The sequence below is a fragment of the Cinclus cinclus genome, chromosome 11, assembly GCF_963662255.1.
Source record: "Cinclus cinclus chromosome 11, bCinCin1.1, whole genome shotgun sequence".
Classification (NCBI taxonomy): Eukaryota; Metazoa; Chordata; class Aves; order Passeriformes; family Cinclidae; genus Cinclus; species Cinclus cinclus.
The window spans coordinates 7,898,296-7,916,671 of NC_085056.1; the positions used below are offsets into that span (position 1 = coordinate 7,898,296).

At 42.1% G+C, this 18,376-nt stretch overlaps 1 protein-coding gene across 1 annotated transcript in view; it reads right to left on the reverse strand.

Annotated features, from left to right (window-relative positions):
* The window catches only part of GLG1 (golgi glycoprotein 1), a 79,085-nt gene extending 61,951 nt beyond the window's left edge, over window positions 1–17,134 (reverse strand). Inside the window, exon 1 of the mRNA XM_062500167.1 lies at window positions 16,823–17,134. Coding sequence (XP_062356151.1) covers window positions 16,823–17,134 — 312 coding nt within the window. The remainder of the gene's footprint in view (window positions 1–16,822) is intronic.
* Window positions 17,135–18,376: the final 1,242 nt, after the last annotated feature.

Genomic DNA, 18,376 nt, shown 5'->3' on the forward strand with positions numbered 1-18,376 from the left:
GTTGAGGTTCATGTACAACTTTTGTGCTTCTAACAGGCACTCCTAAGTGTTAAGACTCATCTAAAAAGTCTTTCCCAGCTCCCTGACCAGTTTGCCTGTGGGGCTCGGATGCTGCTCTGGAGACCAAACATGTTGGAAATCCAAGCAGACACCAAATCACACAGAGAGAAAATACTTCAGCTTGGATTGGGATCTACACTAGGAATTCACTGCAGTAAAACTACAGGACGGATTTGTCTATTCTCAAAAGATCTGTTGGTATACTTGAAGGCTTTGATGTGATCACAGCTGTACAGTAGCTTCTTTGCCTTTAGAACATCCAGGAGAATTGAGGTGAAAAGGGTATTAACAAAAGAAAAGGAAAAAAAAAAAAGAAAAATCAGTAAACCCAGCAGCTACAAGCCCTGTCTCTATCTGATCCCCACCTTCTTGCTGGAGACTAACAAGATAGCAGGAAACAATCACTGTGATTACATTTACTGAGGCTGTTCAGTAAAGGTCCCATAAAGGCCACAAGTCAGATTGGCTTCGAATTGCATGAGCACAGAAAGCCCTGAAGAGTGATAATTGTCAAAGAATTGCTAAACTTCTGCATACAAAGAAAGATATCTTCTGGTTAAGGTTAGATCTTGTCCTTTCATATCCACCACTGGATGAAAGGTTTCACTCCAGTTGATATCCCATGCCCACCCCTGCCTTTTTATATCACCGCCTTAGGTCATTTTTAGTATGGGAATGTAAGCCATCATCTGAAGCTACTCCTCAAAGCACAAAGCACTGACTTGTTAGTTAATTTTATCTCTAGTCATGCTTGAGCAATCTCTTGATAACATAACAGGGATTTTTTTCCTGATTTAAACAAGAAATGTATCAGCAATGAAACAAAGCAGACAAGAGTTACGCACAAAAGCAACATCATTAAATGGAAGATAACAGAATATGGAAAACCAACACTACAGTGACACTAAAGCATAACATTCCAACTTTCCCACTCTCTTCTGGAAAAATAAGGAGAACCATGTTTATTGAGTATTTTTTAATCTTGTCATCTTTTCAAGAACTTCCAAGGAAACAGTAGGCTAACACAACATTACACAACTGCAGCTCTCATATAGCACAGAATGGAGGACCTCAAATTTATGAGGAGGGTGTGTTTGGTTTTCTGTAAAAAGGGGAAGAACAGGATTCTGCCACAAAGTCCCATGATTTCCATGTTATCCCTCGCCCCTGTTTGTTCACTGCCTGCTCCAGGAACTTCTCTCTTACAAAGTTCAAGACTCAGCTGAGCTCTGGTTTCTCTGGCTGCAAGTGACAACTTTCATCTCAAGTTTTCTACCATATAAGAAATTTTGGGATATAACTAAAAAGCTTTTGAGCAGACTGTTCATACCTCAGAAATGGCTCCTCTAATTAATTACTAGTTTCAGTTCTGAAAAGCTCCTGGGCAAAGAATCCATTCAGTCAGCCCATTAAACACTAAATCATTTCAGTGGGAGCCTGTGAGGGTTTACAATGTTCATTAAGAACCTACAATGTGGGGTTTGTGGGTGATTTTAAGTTAGTGTGACCTGACCTTCATCAACACAGAGAATGTTCTACCTGGGATTCCCTCAATGAGGTCACTAGGCTCCTCATTTCCTTTTTTCAAGGATCATGCTGCTTCTTGGACCCCTCTGCCACCAAAGTAAAGGAAGAAGGCAAGGCTTTAAGCGGTCCAGCATTAGTGCATCTGACAGCTGCTGAAGCCTTCCTGTGCACAGCCAGTCAAAGCAGAGTGCAGAGACACTTTTCCATTGATACAACCCGTGCTGCTACCAAGGGGAGACCAAAAGCTGCACTGGGTTGAATACAGAGAGGAATAAAAGCCACCTGTCTGACAGACTTGGCAGCTGTCACAAAACACCAGGAGAATTCAAGCGTCAAGGAGCCAGTGTTGCAGGCTGTTTGCTGAAGAGTTACCTTTCCTAAGCTTGGTTATGCATTCATTATCCATTTGCACACATGAGGATGTATTAACTATGAACACACAATGCAGTTTTGCTAATTAGCTCAATCAGAAAAGCCTAAACATATCCCAACTTCCTTAATATGAACCAATTTAAAGACAGTAGTTTATCCCTTCAGGGTAAGGCTGCCTGCCTGCCATTTCTATTTAATATTAACGTTGAGTCCACTTAAATTAATACACAGAATTCTGAAGAAAACAAAGGATCTGAGTAAGAGGTGGTCTTTATTTAGGTCCCTTGCACCAGCAGGTATTTACAAGAATTCTTTCCTCTCTTAGAAAACCATACCCAGCTGCCTTGTCACACTTTTACTCCATAGATTATTCCAGAAATCCTGTTCTGTCCTAGTATCTGCTCCCTTAAGCCTGTTTATTCCTTTGCACTTCCCATCAAAAATTCACAATTAATACTTTTGAAAATGCTTAAGTCTTCAGCTTTAATTTACAGACCACCTCCAAATACTACAAAGCCCTGGTGAACCAGAAGTCTACAAAGCAAGTGATTTCAGTTGTTTTGATTTTATGCAGAAGATTTTATATATATACACACACATATAGTTGTGCAGGTTTAAAAAAAAAAAAAACAATCTGCAAGCAGTTTGAGATCTCCTGGGTATTGATCAAGAACTTTAAATAGAGTAATTAGCCAGGGTTCATTAAAACATGTTTCCATTAGCTTCCCTAGATATTTAATCTGAATTGATTTACCCAGCCACGTGCCCCAGGTACAAATTTTAACCCCCTTAAGCCCAGTTTCCTATAATATGGAAAGGCTGCACCAAGTCTTTGCCCTATTTCCATTACATGGAACTGAAACATCTCCTCCTTGACTTTACTACCACGCTCCTCCCACAAGGTCTTGACTTGCAACTTCAGCCACCCCAGTTTTACCTGGATGAGTTGAGACTCTTCAAATCTCTCCAAGGATGAGCGTATCTGGAACAAGGACTACTGAAACACCTGAAGCTACTCCTAAGCACTGGCATCCACATTCAAGCACACTTGAACCACCTCCACTTTCCCTGAACAAAAGCTGTTGTTTTGTTCAGCTGCCCTGGCCATGGGAGCAGCAGCCTTTAGCAGTGAAGCAGAAAACTGTTAGAAACTTATTACTCATGGATTTAAACTGCTTCTGAGTCAGATCAGTGCCCAGACATCCAACTGTAACCCCTCGCCGGGGTTTATGATGGTAACGTGTAATGCATAATCCCCTCTGGAGTATGGGTGCTCATGCTAACATTCTTTTTTAGAGGATTTTTCTCTATCCACTCAGCTCCAAGACTCCGAACCAGAGAGGTTAACACCTGAAGCAGACTGACTTAGCCAGCAAGCCATCACACTTCAGCCTCTCCCAAAAACACTCCTCCTAGGAGTGTCACAAGGCATGACAGAATAAAGCCAAGACATGGCTTTCCCAGGAATGCTCTCTCAAAGCACTCTGCAGAGGTTTTAACACATCAAAGACATCATAAAAAGCAGGACAAGAGCTACAAACCTGTATCAACGGCTGGCTAAAGCATGCAAACCTCCAGGGAATACTGACCTTATAAGCAAGGCATTAGTAAAAACACAAAAAACCTCCATGAAAAGTTCATTAGAAGCTTTTAATCACCTTCCCCTGACACAGGATAAACAAAATACTTGGTTCAGAAAGGAGAAGCCCAAAATAAACATGCAATTGGTCCATATGATTACTGGCACTACTGAATGCCACAGTGTGCAACATTAAAAGAGGACAAACTAAATTTTCTATCAGCTGAAAAACAGCACTATCCACTCCTTCCCCAAACCAGCAAAATACGTCTTGGAGACCATCCCTTCTTCAAGAACAAGCATTAAAACAGAGAAAACTTCTGTGACCAAACAGATTAGCCTCATTTGTTTTTAAACCAGTACAGCAAGATCTTAGGCTGAAAGAGTTGCGTCTAATACTTGAAAGCTGTACCAAACATGCACCATTTTATCCAGAGGAATCACTCCTAGGAGAGCCAATTGCCTCATTCAGAAGCTTATGTTGAAACATTTCTGGATGAGTGACCAGACAGGTCAACTCACTCCCTAAACAAACAAAAGAGACTGTTACTAAAGATATCCTAGCTAAAGCTGTTTCTCCCTCTGGGAATAGGGAAATCCCAAATTATCACACAATTTTAGCTGGAACTGTTGACCCATCTCTAGAATATATTCCCCACCTGCCACAGAACTCACTACTGAATTGTAAGGACCAATATGGTCCTTCATATCATTCTGCATATAGAGCCACTGCCTCTGCTCTCTGCAAGAGTAATGCCTCAGATTTACAACATAAACTATTTGAAACATCCATCAAAATCACCATTTAGGACATACATTCCCCCCCCCAAAAAAAAAAGTTAACGGTCAAACAGCATAAATTAAGTCAACTGGGAAGTCTTTTTTTTAAGAAATAAGAAAAATAACAGATTACTCACAACTTGTTTAATAGCTCAGAGATGAAAAAAAATATTCAGGTTCACTAGGTCATTCTGCAAAAATTCAAACACCTTATATAAAATTGGGTCCTGCTCACATATGTACCAATTATTCAACTATGGCACATCCACACAAGAGACGCACATAATTTTAGCTCTGCACTCTATTTATTTAAGCTTGGACAAGCCTGACACATGCCAAGATTTAAAAGTATTACACTTAATTTAACATTTCAATCCCACACATCCTACCCAAGCAACCAAGCTCTGAACACGAAGCCTGAGGGGCTGGAAGTGCAGCTCCCCTGCTCCATTCACTCTAAACCATTTGATAGGATGTTATGTCATGTTATTCAAATCCAAGTGTGACTGACAAGACTCTTCCCTCCTCCAGCAGCTCTCCAGGGAGCAAGGGTTATTTTGGTAACTTTATCTGTTGTTTTTGCTCAGCAAGCACTTTCTTCTCAACAGGGAGTTTCATTGATAAAACTACCCAAATGCATCCACAGTGTTACAGCCAAGGGAGCACTGCAGAATTCCCAAAGCCATGAGCAGTATTCATTACACGTGTACCTCAGGCTCTTACACTCCCAAGCAGATCCATGGACTGCTGCAGGTTACGTGTGACCACATAAACATTTGCCAGAAACTTGGCACGACACATCGTCTAGAGAATTTGAGGACAAGCTGCCTGTGCCCCTTCCCTCCTCCACAACTATTCCCAGGATATCTGTCGCATTAAAAGGAGGAGTTGCAGTTTTCTGGAAAGAAGAATGCGTATGGCAAGCAAATCCCAAATATTTACCAGGCATGTAAATATCAAAACTAAGAACAAATACATTCCTCATGTCAGTAACACCCTACTCCACGCTTCTGTTTCACGAGAGCCTCAGGCATTTTCAAACAGAAATAGCATATTACTATTCTTTTAGTCCCAAAATTCCTTTTGGACTAAAATACACAGTACACGCGCTCTAAAAGAAGGATGAAGCACCATTTCAATCCCACAATGTTTTTAAGACTCTGAGATGCTACAGGCAAAAGAAATTGTTCCATATTTTCACAAAGCACGTATCATGGATTAAAGCTAGCAACAGATTGTACGAAAGGATGTGGAATATTGAGTAACTCAGACTGAAACCCAGTGTCCTGTTATCTTTTGATACAGCAAGTCTTGCAAGTGAATGTTAAACATATTTGTATCTTTTACTGAAAGAATAAATAATAAAGAATTATAGAATCATTCAGGTGAGAGACTAATTTAAAAAAAAAAAAAATGCAACCTACTCACAATTATGAAGAGATGCTACTCATTGCCAAGACAGTAGGGGCAAAGCTCAACTGTTATGGAACATATCATGCTAAAAAGCAAAAAAAAAAAAAAAAAAAACACCAAACCTCACCTCTGTTCACGGCAGGGAGACAGACTCGCTGTCAGCCCACGCTTTCAGCCTGTACACCATTCCACTGCTGCCAAGGACTGTAGCTCAGGAAACCAAACCACAGTTCTTTGAATCAGCAGCTCCCAAAGTGAATAACTCTGCCAGCATTGTCCTTCTCTTTGTTTCAAGGTGGCTTCATGGAAACCAGGGAAGTGGCTGTGCTGTTCAGTTCTCCACCTTCCCCAACCTCCTCTGATAAAGATGTTCATCTCCTAACAACCCATGTAGGTTCACTGTCCATATGGCTTCAGAATCACCAGAAGGAAGCTCTTTGCTGAAGGCCCAGATTCAGGTGTGAAGTGCTACCAATGAATCAAATCCTAAGATAAGGTAGAAAAAAGCAACGAGCTCTACAAATGTGGGAGCAAATAGCACTGTACTCACACTGCCCAAATTTTACTCATGTGCAGTGTTTCGACAGCTTTGAGGCATTTATTTTATACTCTTCAAATATGATCTCTTGACATATTTTACAGCTTTTAATGCTACAAAAAGTGTGTAACATACAAAGAAAGAACTTAAAAAACCATACCAAAGCCTAAAAGGGCTATTTAGGAGTACTTTCAGCAACAATGGCTCCCAAAGCAGTGGATCATAATAATAGCCAGCCTCCACAAGTATATTTTAAATGGCTCCTGAGGAAAAAAGTTCAGTTCAGAAAGACTCTTCTGGCCCAATTTAAAACCGTAACAATCACAGTGAATGAAATAATACTCTGTCTTAAAAGTTTGTCTCAGACAAAGATTTTAGCATATATAAAGGTTCTCCAACACTGTAATGTCTAACAGCCTCTAAGCTACTCTGCTACCATCTCTTACTTTCCTTTTTTACCATTCTTGCTTAAATAGCTTCATATTAGGTTCATAGAGGGCAATTTTTTGTAACCTAAAACTTTGATCCCCTAGGCAAGATCCCAATTCCAAATTTGTGATCCCAGTAGGCAAAGCAGAAGTGTTTACAGTCAAACTCCATCTCTCAACAGACAAATGATCACTTTAAGATGGCAACAGTATGCTGCCATGTTATTTAAAGTTATTTTATGATGTATAACTCTAAGCAGTAGAAACATTTTGCCTAGTCCATTATCCCTAAACCATCCACACTGGATAGCACAGATGGGTTGGGGCAAAACCCAGCAAATTAACTGACTAGAGCAATGATTCTCCTAACTATACAACAGAGAAATTCAAGTTGAATCCTCCTCCCAGCTTCATGCCAGCACCACACAGCCTCCCTGAGCTCTCCAGCATTCTTAGGAAGTTTTCAGAAAATGTCTTTTTTGAGTATTCTAAGACTGAGATACTGTGAACCCCAGTGAGTAAAACTGACATTAGAGGATAACACTTACTAAATAATCTTGGAGAGCATCAGAAAGTTATGATGGGTTTCACTGGAATGCCTCGAGGGAGGAAAATATTTGGGGAAATTACTTTGGGAAGAGCTAACATACAAAGAGAAGAATTTAAATTCCATCAGCACCCTGCCTAGCAGAACAAGTTTAGACTATGGGTTTTTTTACAAGATGATGCTGGAAGTCTTCACAAATGCCTGAAGGAGGGCAGGGAAACCAAAAACCCTGTAGTTTGTGGTTTGCTGTTTGCTTTTCCGCTCTGTGTAAGCCTTACCTGTGAGTTGCTCATGGAAAGGAAGCCAACATAGGCTCAGAGCATGTGAGAAGGATTTGATGTGGACAAGCTGAAGCCACATTGCCAAGTGCCTGAGCTAGAACAAACCCTGCATTATTCCAGGCAACTGCCCAACACAGTGCTGCTATTTCTGGAGTCAGAGGTGAGAGTATTATCAGTGATGGTTCACCATATGTTTGATGACTACTAAAGCACAGACCACAACGCAAAAATATGAAACACTGTAAAGCTTTGTATTCTGTGAGGGAAGTAGAGAACCTCACCATTCCTACAGCTGGTAGGACATACACATCTAATCAAGGCTGCTAATAGTAACATTAAAATGAGCGTACATCTTTAGAGATGTGAATCAGTTGAGGGAAATGTTGCCTAAGAAACACACCTTCCCAGGCCATTCCTAGAGACAGGACAAGCATTCACCATGGGAGTTCCATTCCAGTACACTGTTTCATAAAAAGGCATGAAAGATTTACAACATAAACTGTTTCGGCCCTTTTCTTTCTTTCTTTCTTTTTTTTTTGGCTTTAAAACCTGGTGTTGCTTCACAGAACTGATCAGAAACAAGTGAAGATGGCTACTGATCACTGCCTGGAAGCCTCCAGTTAAAAAATTAAGCAATGTTACTACATTCACAAAATCTTTGACCTCTGCTGCAAAGTCAGCTCTACAGACTTCAGTAAGTTAAGACAGATGTCACCACAAATTTGCATACCTGTGACACAGTGAGAGGTCTAGCACCTCATCCCTTACACATCTCAGATGTTGAAACAAAAAATATAGTGTGTTCCCAGAAGCAGTTCAAAAGGAAAAGCCAAGAAAGGAATTGGGGTTGTTGGCTGTTGGTTGAAGAGCATTTGTGGATGCCTCATCCCTGGAATCATGCAAGTGGAAGGTGTCCATGTCCATGGCAGGGGGCTTGGGATGAGACCAGCTTTAAGGTCCCTTCCAATCACCCTATGGTTCTATAATCCTAAGACCAAAAAAGCATCCAAGTCAACACAATGTCATAAGTGAATAACAGAATAAAATGCTTGACAAATAAAATTAGAGTAAACAGTTCTCTGCACCTGCAGTTAATCAGGGCCTTGTATAAATGGAGACAATTTTGACTTGCCTGTCTGAATTTTACAACAGGATCACATTAATATTGATTTGTTTAGATCACCATGCACATAGCTGAAGTACTGCAGTCTCATGAACACTTCCTGTTGCAAATTATGGGAACTGCAGCGTTGCAGTGATTTTCCTTGAAAGGAAAAGGTAGTTAGTTTTTCTGATTTTGTGACATATACAGATAGGCCACAGACAGATATAGTTCCAAAAAATCAATCTGATGGGGAAAGAGCTTACTGCAAGCTTCTTCCAGATCTTATTTCAACTCAGCTGAGAATAGCCTAACAAAAATTGACTCAGCTCAAATCAAGTCTGGACTGTCACAGAAAGTCTACAAGCCAAGCAGGTTTGGGTTTGTGTCTTTTGTTTGAGTCCATCAAAACCTTTTTGTAGGGCAATTACTTCAACACTTAGAAGAATGCATGCTCTGCTGAGTTTGTTTTGCAGTTCACTTGGTGCAAAGTATTTTACCCTGCAATAACAGAACAGTCTAGAAAAAGAAAGCCTCAATTAGCAAACTACTGAGCATGATGAAGGCTGGTGAGCTTCCTATTAAGATTCAAAAGATCTAGACAGCAAACTTGCTACCAGATTAAACTAGTCATTATTTTTTAAACAAAAGACAGCACTTTTGCCTGATTGATTTTGTATAGCAGGGCTGTAAAAGCTGTTTGGTATTAACCCACACTGCGACATATAAGCACCTAATTACATCAGCATAACCACTTGCAGTCTCCAAAAGAGACTCAAAGCTCCTGAGAATCAACTAAGGAAACTGCAAGAAGTTTTTCACAAAAGAGCACACAGTTCTACCACCAACTGGAAAGGAGTAAAATACTTCAGGTATGTAGAGAAACCAGGAAAACTTAACACGTTAACTACCTTTTGCCACATCAGCAATTCTCACCAGCACATTGCTTCAGGCAAAGATGAAAAAATAAAAACAAATGCAGCTAATAGTCATTTCTGTAATGCATGATTATGGCCATCTTCCCCTCTGGTGTTACTTGTCAAAAGGGACATTCTATGTATACAATTACTCTTCAGACAACTGTTACTAAAGGCATCAGGCATTCAGTTTAAGGCAAAATGGTAGACATTACAAACAAAAAATGCACTCTAATGCTAACAGGTGAAATAAAAGCTCACAAAGACGTAAGAACTACAAGACATACTTATTTAAAGGAATAAATAAATAAACTCATGCACAAAACCTCTAAAGACAGCACAGAGAAAAAAGACACCTCTAATTCCTGAAGGAGATTCTTCAGCTCAGAGCTGCAGACATTCAGACACCAGCATTCCAGGACAGATTTTATGAATGTCACCCCTGCTCAGAAGTGGAACAGGATGGTTTTTCATCTCCTGTCTTGATGAAAAAAGGTTGCAATTATGCCACAAGCTGGTATCCAGGGAAAGCAGGACCTCTGCTCTTCACCTAATGCACTGTGATGGATACTGACGAACTGAACATCCAGAAAATCAAGGTACCCCACGATAACAGAAAATTATCAGCTAACAGAATTGAAAAATTTCAGCGCCATAGCAACCAACTTCACAGACTTTAAAACTGAATTAGTCAGAAGATCAAAAAGAAAAAACTATTTTAAAGCAAGATTCCAAATAAAAAGGCAATTACCTAGTCCTTTTATTCATCCAATTCTTTGGGGTATATTATTAGGAAGAATAACTGCAAAGCTTTTTCCAAAGCAAGTGTGCATTTTCCAAAGAAGCAGAATCCACTGGAAAAGTGGTACATGCATGCAGGAAAGCTACACTATAAAGAACACCTAATCATCTCTGTACTAGAAAACAAATACAGCACTTTATTTGCCAAGAATAATCCTTCTTCAAAATATTCCATTCCGACCATGACAACACAAAGCAGTACCAGAGATCTCTCCTTTCCTCCAGTACAAAGAAGAGAGTGCATGCACACAACCTAGCTGTACCTGCCTCTACTGTAACAACTGGCTGAGTCTTTGCTTTTCAATATATTCAGTTATTTGGCTCAGTAAATCAGGCCCCCAACTTGGTTTTCTCACTGCTCCCTGCACCAAGCCCGGGCTGCACAGCCTGCATCAAACTTTATTTCTTCCCTTGTATTTGCACTCCTTTTCTTCTTGGTATGCAGGCCAGCAGTGCCAGCTCGTTGGAGGAAGCAGACCTCTAAGATAATATCTTTTACTGAGCCAAACACCCCCGGCCAAACTGATATACAACCAGCTACCACAAATACCAGCCTGCCAGGAACAGAACAGAACTAAGAAAAACAAACCCATCCCCAAAAAACTCACAAAAGTAACTCTCTCAGATAAGAAAAAGTGCAGCTAAGGATATGGAGAACCAAGAACCTGTGCTCAATGCTCTGTTCACAAGACAATCAGTCCAGCACCTGGAATGAGAGAGACCATCTCCCCATCTATTCAGCTCACACACGGCTTCAAAAAGAAGAGTACTTCTGAATATTGCTACATTCTAAGACTAAGCCAAAGGCTCATGCCAAAGTAACCAACCTAAAAAACAAATCAAACTTTTAAAGTACACTTAGTATTTTACTTTAAGACTTAACTACAAAAGCCAGGAGGAAACTGGGCTTACACTATCCAAACACAAGGGAAAAAGAAAACCTCAGAACAAAAATGCAGCTAATCTTGGGTAAGAAGCCAAGCCTCAGGAGAAAAATCTTCAGTGCTCCAGCCTTGCCTCCCTGTTGCTCATGTGTTTTTCAAAACTTAATAATCTCAATCCTTTCTCCTAGATCCAGCCATTCTCTTCCATTGATTTGGATAGTCCACCTTCCATTTCACGAATTTCAAAAGCAGGAGGGACTGTGTTGACCACTCATATTGATTTGCATCTACCACAAAGTATTGTAAATCCTTCATTAAATTCCATTTAAGACAGAATGATATCTGAATATTTCTAATACCGAGGTCATAGGCTTCAACTCAGTCGAGTTACAGAGCAATAATTAACTCAATCTCTTAAAATTGCAACACATTTTTCCTTTAAATTAGTTCAACTCCAACAATATCAGTAAGAACTCTCCTTTTTATTTTTCTCAGGAATGTAACAGTTCTTAAACGTCTGTGTCCTTTTCAGATTGTGAATGATCACCAGGTCAATATCCCTCAGAAAGAAAGGAAAATGTGAGCAAAGCCCTTGGCAAGGCTTAAGGTACATCTTTCAGGTTTCTGATCATTGCCCTTAAAAAAAACCAGCCCTTTGAGTGTTATCATCTGAACCAGATGATAATGCTGTAGGCACTGAGTATCACTAGAATACTAACTGCTTGCTCCTTTGCAATAGTAACGATTAGAGAACCAGAACAGTCTCCATCCCACAATCATGGATTTATCAACCCGAGAAACAGGCAGTTCCTTAAAACTTAAACAGGCAGTTAACTTAAAACAGCTCACCTGAAGGCCAGGGAGAAGGCCTGGAGATTTTGGGGGAAAATAGCCCAGAAGTGCTGAAAGAGATGGTCAACCCTGTCAGGTGTATCTTCACCACTTGCATTTCCTAGGAACTAGCCTACCCTCATGCTATGTTTAATCCACAGGCCTCAATTACTTTCAGCTCTGGACAGGTAACCAGTCATTTGCTGCCACAAATGAGACACCTCAAAAAGGGTACTTTAAATGCCAGCATCCACCTGTGCTGTGGGAAAACAGACATGGAATAACACAAGTACACGCTCAAATATAACAAAATGTCTTTTGTCGAGTCAAACAAAACCTTTGACCTTTAACGCAATAAATTAGGGAAATAAAAAGAGAAAAAATAAATAATATGCACTACTGTGACAGATCACACTCCTCTACCTCAGTGCAAGCAAAAAGCTTCAGAGAAGCCTTTACACTTCCAATCCATTTACCAAAAAGGTAGAAACACTAGAGAGCCAGGACAGGGACTGAGCACACACAACTGTTCCTACAATTACAGTATAACCCAAAGAGATGAAGACTCCAAGCAAGCATTGCTGTCTGATTTCTATTCTCCATCCATAATTTTAAAGCAAGTAATTTCACTGACACTATTTTATCAGACCACTTAAAGAGCTCAGATACACACAGAGTGCGGAATAAAACATTTAAATGGAAGAAATATGACAGTTTCCAGCCTGTCAAATGGTACACACTCCCCAGTGCATTATGTCACATCAAATGAATTTTCTGGCCTTTTACACCAACTATAATTCTGAAATAACAGGAAAAGTACTGTCCTTGAAACACACAACCTTCATGATAACTTGTTTTGTTCTTAATCCAATCCACAACACTGAGAGTCCTATGTTTTTCAGAAGGCAGAGCATTAAGGCTCAATAACACTGTCTTTGCCATAAAGGTGTTACCAAAGAAACAGAACCATTCAGGATGAAGAAAGTAGCAGGAGGCCAAAACTTTGATCTCTAATCCCATTTTAACCACAACTGTTTGATCTTAGAAAAAATAATGAGCCTATAATGCATTAACATTACAGAGAACAATATCATGCTTTAAATATTGCACAATCTTTACAGGGTCAATGCTCAACAATTATGGCATCAAATTCACTCACCAATTAATGAGATGCAATGTAGAGTCTAAGAGTAAAATTATGCTGCACTAGTAAACCAGATAAGAGAACCACACTGGTTAAGATTATTTTCATCCCTTTCAATGTTTCCCATCTCAAATTCAACAACTCAGTCATGTTTCAAATGCAAATCATCATTAATCAAGTAAAAATTGTTACCTAGCAAATATATTAATATTTCATGGGTTTATTTATACTTTAACCACCATGCAAATCAGTTTAATAGGCAGCTCACAGAAAAAGGGCTTAAAGGCTGCAGCCTATGTTCAGTGAAATGCAAGCCCTGAAGTCTTTGCAGCAACAGGCTAGCAACTGGAATCTTTTCAGAAAATAAAGCACTTGGGAGCACAACTTTTAAAAATATACATATACACTACCCCACTCTACTCTTTTTGTATCATGACATAGAATTATATGAATAATAATTAAAATCTTTATGAGAAAATTTAATTCACTCAAAACTGTAATATATCCAGTGCATGAATACTTCTAACTAGAAGAAAGTTAATTCATCTGCAAAACACGCCCCAAAAAATGTGGTTTATTCTATTCTATTTTTCTGATTATGGTCAAAAATGTTCAAGCTGAGTAGCTCTGACCACCTCCTCCAATCAAGGACCACCCTTCCCATCTTTCTACTACAAAAGGAAAGAGAATTCTGCACTAGATTAATGAAACATTTCTTTGACTCAGTGAAAGAATCAGCACACATAAAAAGTATTTGATATCAGTCTGGGGATCTGACCATTTTTTCTTCAAGAATTCTAAAAATACACAGTGCTTAAATATATCTTTTGATAATACTTTAAATTGACAGTCTGCCAATAACATCTCAAAATCAAAACTTTAAAATTTGCTATTTGGGGGTTTGGTTGGGATTTTTTCATTTGTGGAGGGTTTTGGGTGTGGAGTTTGGAGGGTGTTTTTACTCTTTTCTTTGTGTCAGACTGTTCTTTACTGAATATTCGTGTTAAACTGCTTCTTTCAACATTTGCCTTACAAACTAGGCTCCTGTACCAATCAACCACGAACTCAACACTCCTGTTTCTTTAGATTCAGAACTACCCAATGAAGGCAAGGGAGGATGCACTTCAAAGACACCCACACCAAGAAATCACCAGATACTGAAACCATGTGATTGCATTCATGTTAACAAAATAAGCACACCTTCTCTTTACCCTCTATTTTATGGATTCAAAAGGAATGTTTCTCCTGGTTATTCATATTTAGAAGTGTCCTAGTTTACCTGTATCACAAAAAGAAAAACCAATGGCTAATATTATTAGAAGGAATATTCCCAGTTTCAAATTTAATTTTTCTCCACTTTAGAGAAACATTTCTTAGGAGAAAAGTAAGATTACCTTAAACACCTATAGAAAATAGGCTGCTTCTGCAGCCTAACTGCATTTAAAAATCTTACCGGCTACTTGCAGCAGTCCTCACTGACAGTTATCACACACAAAACAACTCCCTCAAATCTCCACTAACTATAGCCTAACTGGTTTTAAGTGGTCTGCGTGACTCAGACTAGATCCTCACCCTTTTAAAAACGCAATTGTCACTTTTCTGGTATAGTCCAAACGAGCGGTTAGACACTAGAGTCAAAAGTAAAAGCTTTATCAACAACAGCCAATACGTCACTTATTTCCTCTGCTGTCATCCCCAACGCAAAGGAAAGGTCTGAGACAACATCTGAACCCATTCTCAACCAGCTGAAATGCTACCCAATGTTTGTAACTCATGACTTTTATTCACAGTAGGGATACACAGAAGTCAGCTATTTTAATTAATTTCTCAGAGCATCACCCTGTGAAGTCATTTTTACATCAGGATGCAGCCCATCACATCAGTGTTACTGGGAGCAAACTGCTGTGGGTTAAAATCAGCTGACAGTGGTCTTTGCAGGCTGACAGACAAATAAGGACAAGGCCACAGAGTGGCACCTTCAGAGAGAAAACTCAATCTGAAAGAGCCCTGAGATGTCGATGCCTGGAATATCACCCAGGAAAAAATTCACCTTCAGCATTGGGCATCAGGCAGCACCACAGCCAGACAAGACCAACAGCCAGCAAACTACTGACATCACAGCAGGTTTATGAATGGGAAAACTACAAGCAGACATAGCACTCTACGAGTGAAGTTCTCAGGAGATATGCAGAACCAACATAAGGGTTTGTACTTGCTGAAAATAAAGTGTGATGCAAAACATTCCTTTATCTTTGATTTGATCTTTTCCCTCTCTCTACACAGCCCTGTGTACCAGTCCTGCACTCACCCCCCTCTGTGGTTTAACTCAGAAAAATGGCAAAACTATTCCAGCTGAAAACTGATAAACTTGACCTCAAAAGGGTTCACCTCGCTAAAATAGCAGAAACACAACAAGCACTGGAACTATGAAAAGAGCAGGGAGGGGCTATGCAACTGGAAAGAAAGCAGCAACAAGAGCTTGCCTTTTTGGCAGGCTGGCAGCTTGTGAGGTCAACTTCCGAGATCCTCTCAAACAGGATGCCTCCCTAAAAGGGGGCCAAAAGATCCCAGACAGGTGAAAGAAACAGCAAGGTGGAAGTTATTCATAAAGCACATACCTGCAACAGATGTTGCAGCAGGACCCATACAAAATACCTACCACTAACTACCCACCCAAAATTAAAACATGAAGTTAGATTAAAATCTAAATTAGCCTTGCATTTTAAGGAAGAAGTAATCGCTGATACTGGTTCAAGATTCCCCTCGATCAGAGTTACCATTGCCACTGCCATCTGCTGTCCCCATAATAACAGACGAGAAACGAGCCCAGGCTTTTCCTAATCGCATTCCCTATTTTAATGGCAAAACACCATTAAAACTGATCTAGCCTGGCATTCCTGGACTCTACAGCAGAGAAGCCAAGAACACACAGACCTCAAGACCAGGACAGCTCACCAAAGGCACGTCCGTCAAAGGCTGCTTCAAACTGAATGAATGAAAGGTGGAGCTGGAAGACTCGGAGGTGGCAACTCAGTTTTTTCTTGAACTGGACTTAAAACCGTTCACGACAAATGCTTGGGAACAACACAGGTCGCCCCGTTAACTGCCCATAAAGTCAGCCAAGTCTAATAATTGTATATCGGGTTTCATACACGCACAACCGAGGACGGGAAAGCAGCCGCCGCCGCAGCCGAGTTCCAGGCGAAAGTAGGAACCCGAACGTGAAAAAAACATCTCCTCAGGCCACTGCTACTACGAGCACGGCGCCTTCACTCAGCACTACGCGGGCTGGGCTTTCCCAGACTTCTAGAAACGAATAACCCCGCAAGGCACCAGAGCCAGAACACAAAGCCATCCCCCCCGAGAGCTCTCCCCGCCCGGAGGGCGCTGCGCGGGCAGCAGCGCGGAGCCCCGAGGTGCAGATGAAGAGGAGCTGCTCTCCGGAGCCCTCACGGCCACCGTGCAGACAGCTCGCTCCCCTCACGGAGCTCCGCAGTGCAAACTCCGATTTTTTAAAACACAAACCATGAGGGAAACGCGGGGTGGCGGCGCGGCGCGGACCCCGCTCTTTGTTCGCCGCCGCGGGCAGGCCCGGCCCGGCCCGGGCCCGACCCTCACCTCGCGGACGTCCTGCAGGCACTCGAGCACGGCGAGGTTGTTGGCCCAGCTGTGCTTGGAGCAGAGCCGCACCACGTCCTCCCGGCACACCGCCTCCTCCGACAGCTTCCACCCGCTGCCCGACCCGCCGCCGCGGGCACTCCGCGGGGCCGCCGCGCCCGGCCCCGCCGGCTGCCCCGCCCCAGCCAGGGCACCGCCGGCACCGGGAATGCCGGCAGCAGGGCCGGGCACCGCCGGCCGCGCCGCCAGTGCCAGCAGCAGGAGCAGCGCCGGGCCCGGGCAGCGGCTCCGGACACGTCCGCACGGCGCCATCTTGGATCCGCCACCTCCGGCGTCGGCCCGCCCACCCCGCGGCACGCACGGCGTATGCAAATCAGCGCGCCCGTGACGTCACCCCAGCAGCACAAGCCCCTTTCCCGGTGAGGGGGCGTGGCCCGCCCTGGCCCTTCCTCCAGCACGCGCCGTGGGCCCGCCCCGGCCGTTGTCGCCTCGGGAGGACGAGGCGCCGCCTCAGGGGCCAGCGCGGCTGTACGGCCCCGACGGCCCTCAGGGCTCCGGCACCCCCTTAGAGCCCCGCAGCCTCTCGGTCGTCCCGCAGCCTTTCAGGCGACCCCGCCACCCCTCAGCGGCCCCGCGCTCCCTCAGCCGCCCCGCAGCCCCTCAACGGTTCCCGCAGCAACTCAACGGCCCCCGGACTCCCTCAGCGGCCTCCGCGACCCCACAGCCACGCAGGGCGACGCTGCCGAGCCAGCGCCGCTGCCGGGAACGCGAGGAGCCGAGCCTGGGCACCCCTCAGCCCGCCGGGAGAGCGGCAGCCGGTCCCGCGCCTCCCTCCGCGGATGTGCAAGAGCCGCGGGCAGTTCTTGCCCGAAATCTCTCCTTTCCCACCTGCACCTCGGCTGCCCCAGCGACTGAGGAGGTAGGAGACGTAATGGGGAAACTGAGCTGTGCGGAGGACGTTGTTAGCGACCACGATGACGAGCAATATCAGCAGAACGATGAACAGATACAAAAATACAAAGAAGAATTACAGAAGAACGACGAGAAAATGCAGGCGATCAAAGAAAAAATTAGGAGCACTGAAGAAGAAATGAAGGACATCAGAGAAAAAATACAGAAGAATGAAATAAAAATACAGGAGTACAAAGAAAAAATAGAGAAGATCAAGGAAAATATATGGAAGAATGAAATGAAAATACGGATGAAGAAAGAAAGAATAGAGGAGATAGAAGGGAAAAAAAAGAAGAATGAAGTACAAAAAGAGAATGTAACAAAAATATGGACAAACCAAGAAAAAATACAGGAGCTCAAAGATAAAATACATAAGAACAAAGAAAAAATACAGCAAAGCAAACTTAAATTATCAAAGAATGATGAAAAAATACAGCAAAACAGATTTAAAATACCAAAGAATGAAGAAAAAATACAGAAGAATGAAGAAAAAACAGAGAATGAGATAAAAGTACGTAACAACAAAGAAAAAGTACAGGACATCAACAAAAAAATACAGAACATCAGAGAAAGAATACAAGAGATCAGAGAAGAAATGCAGAA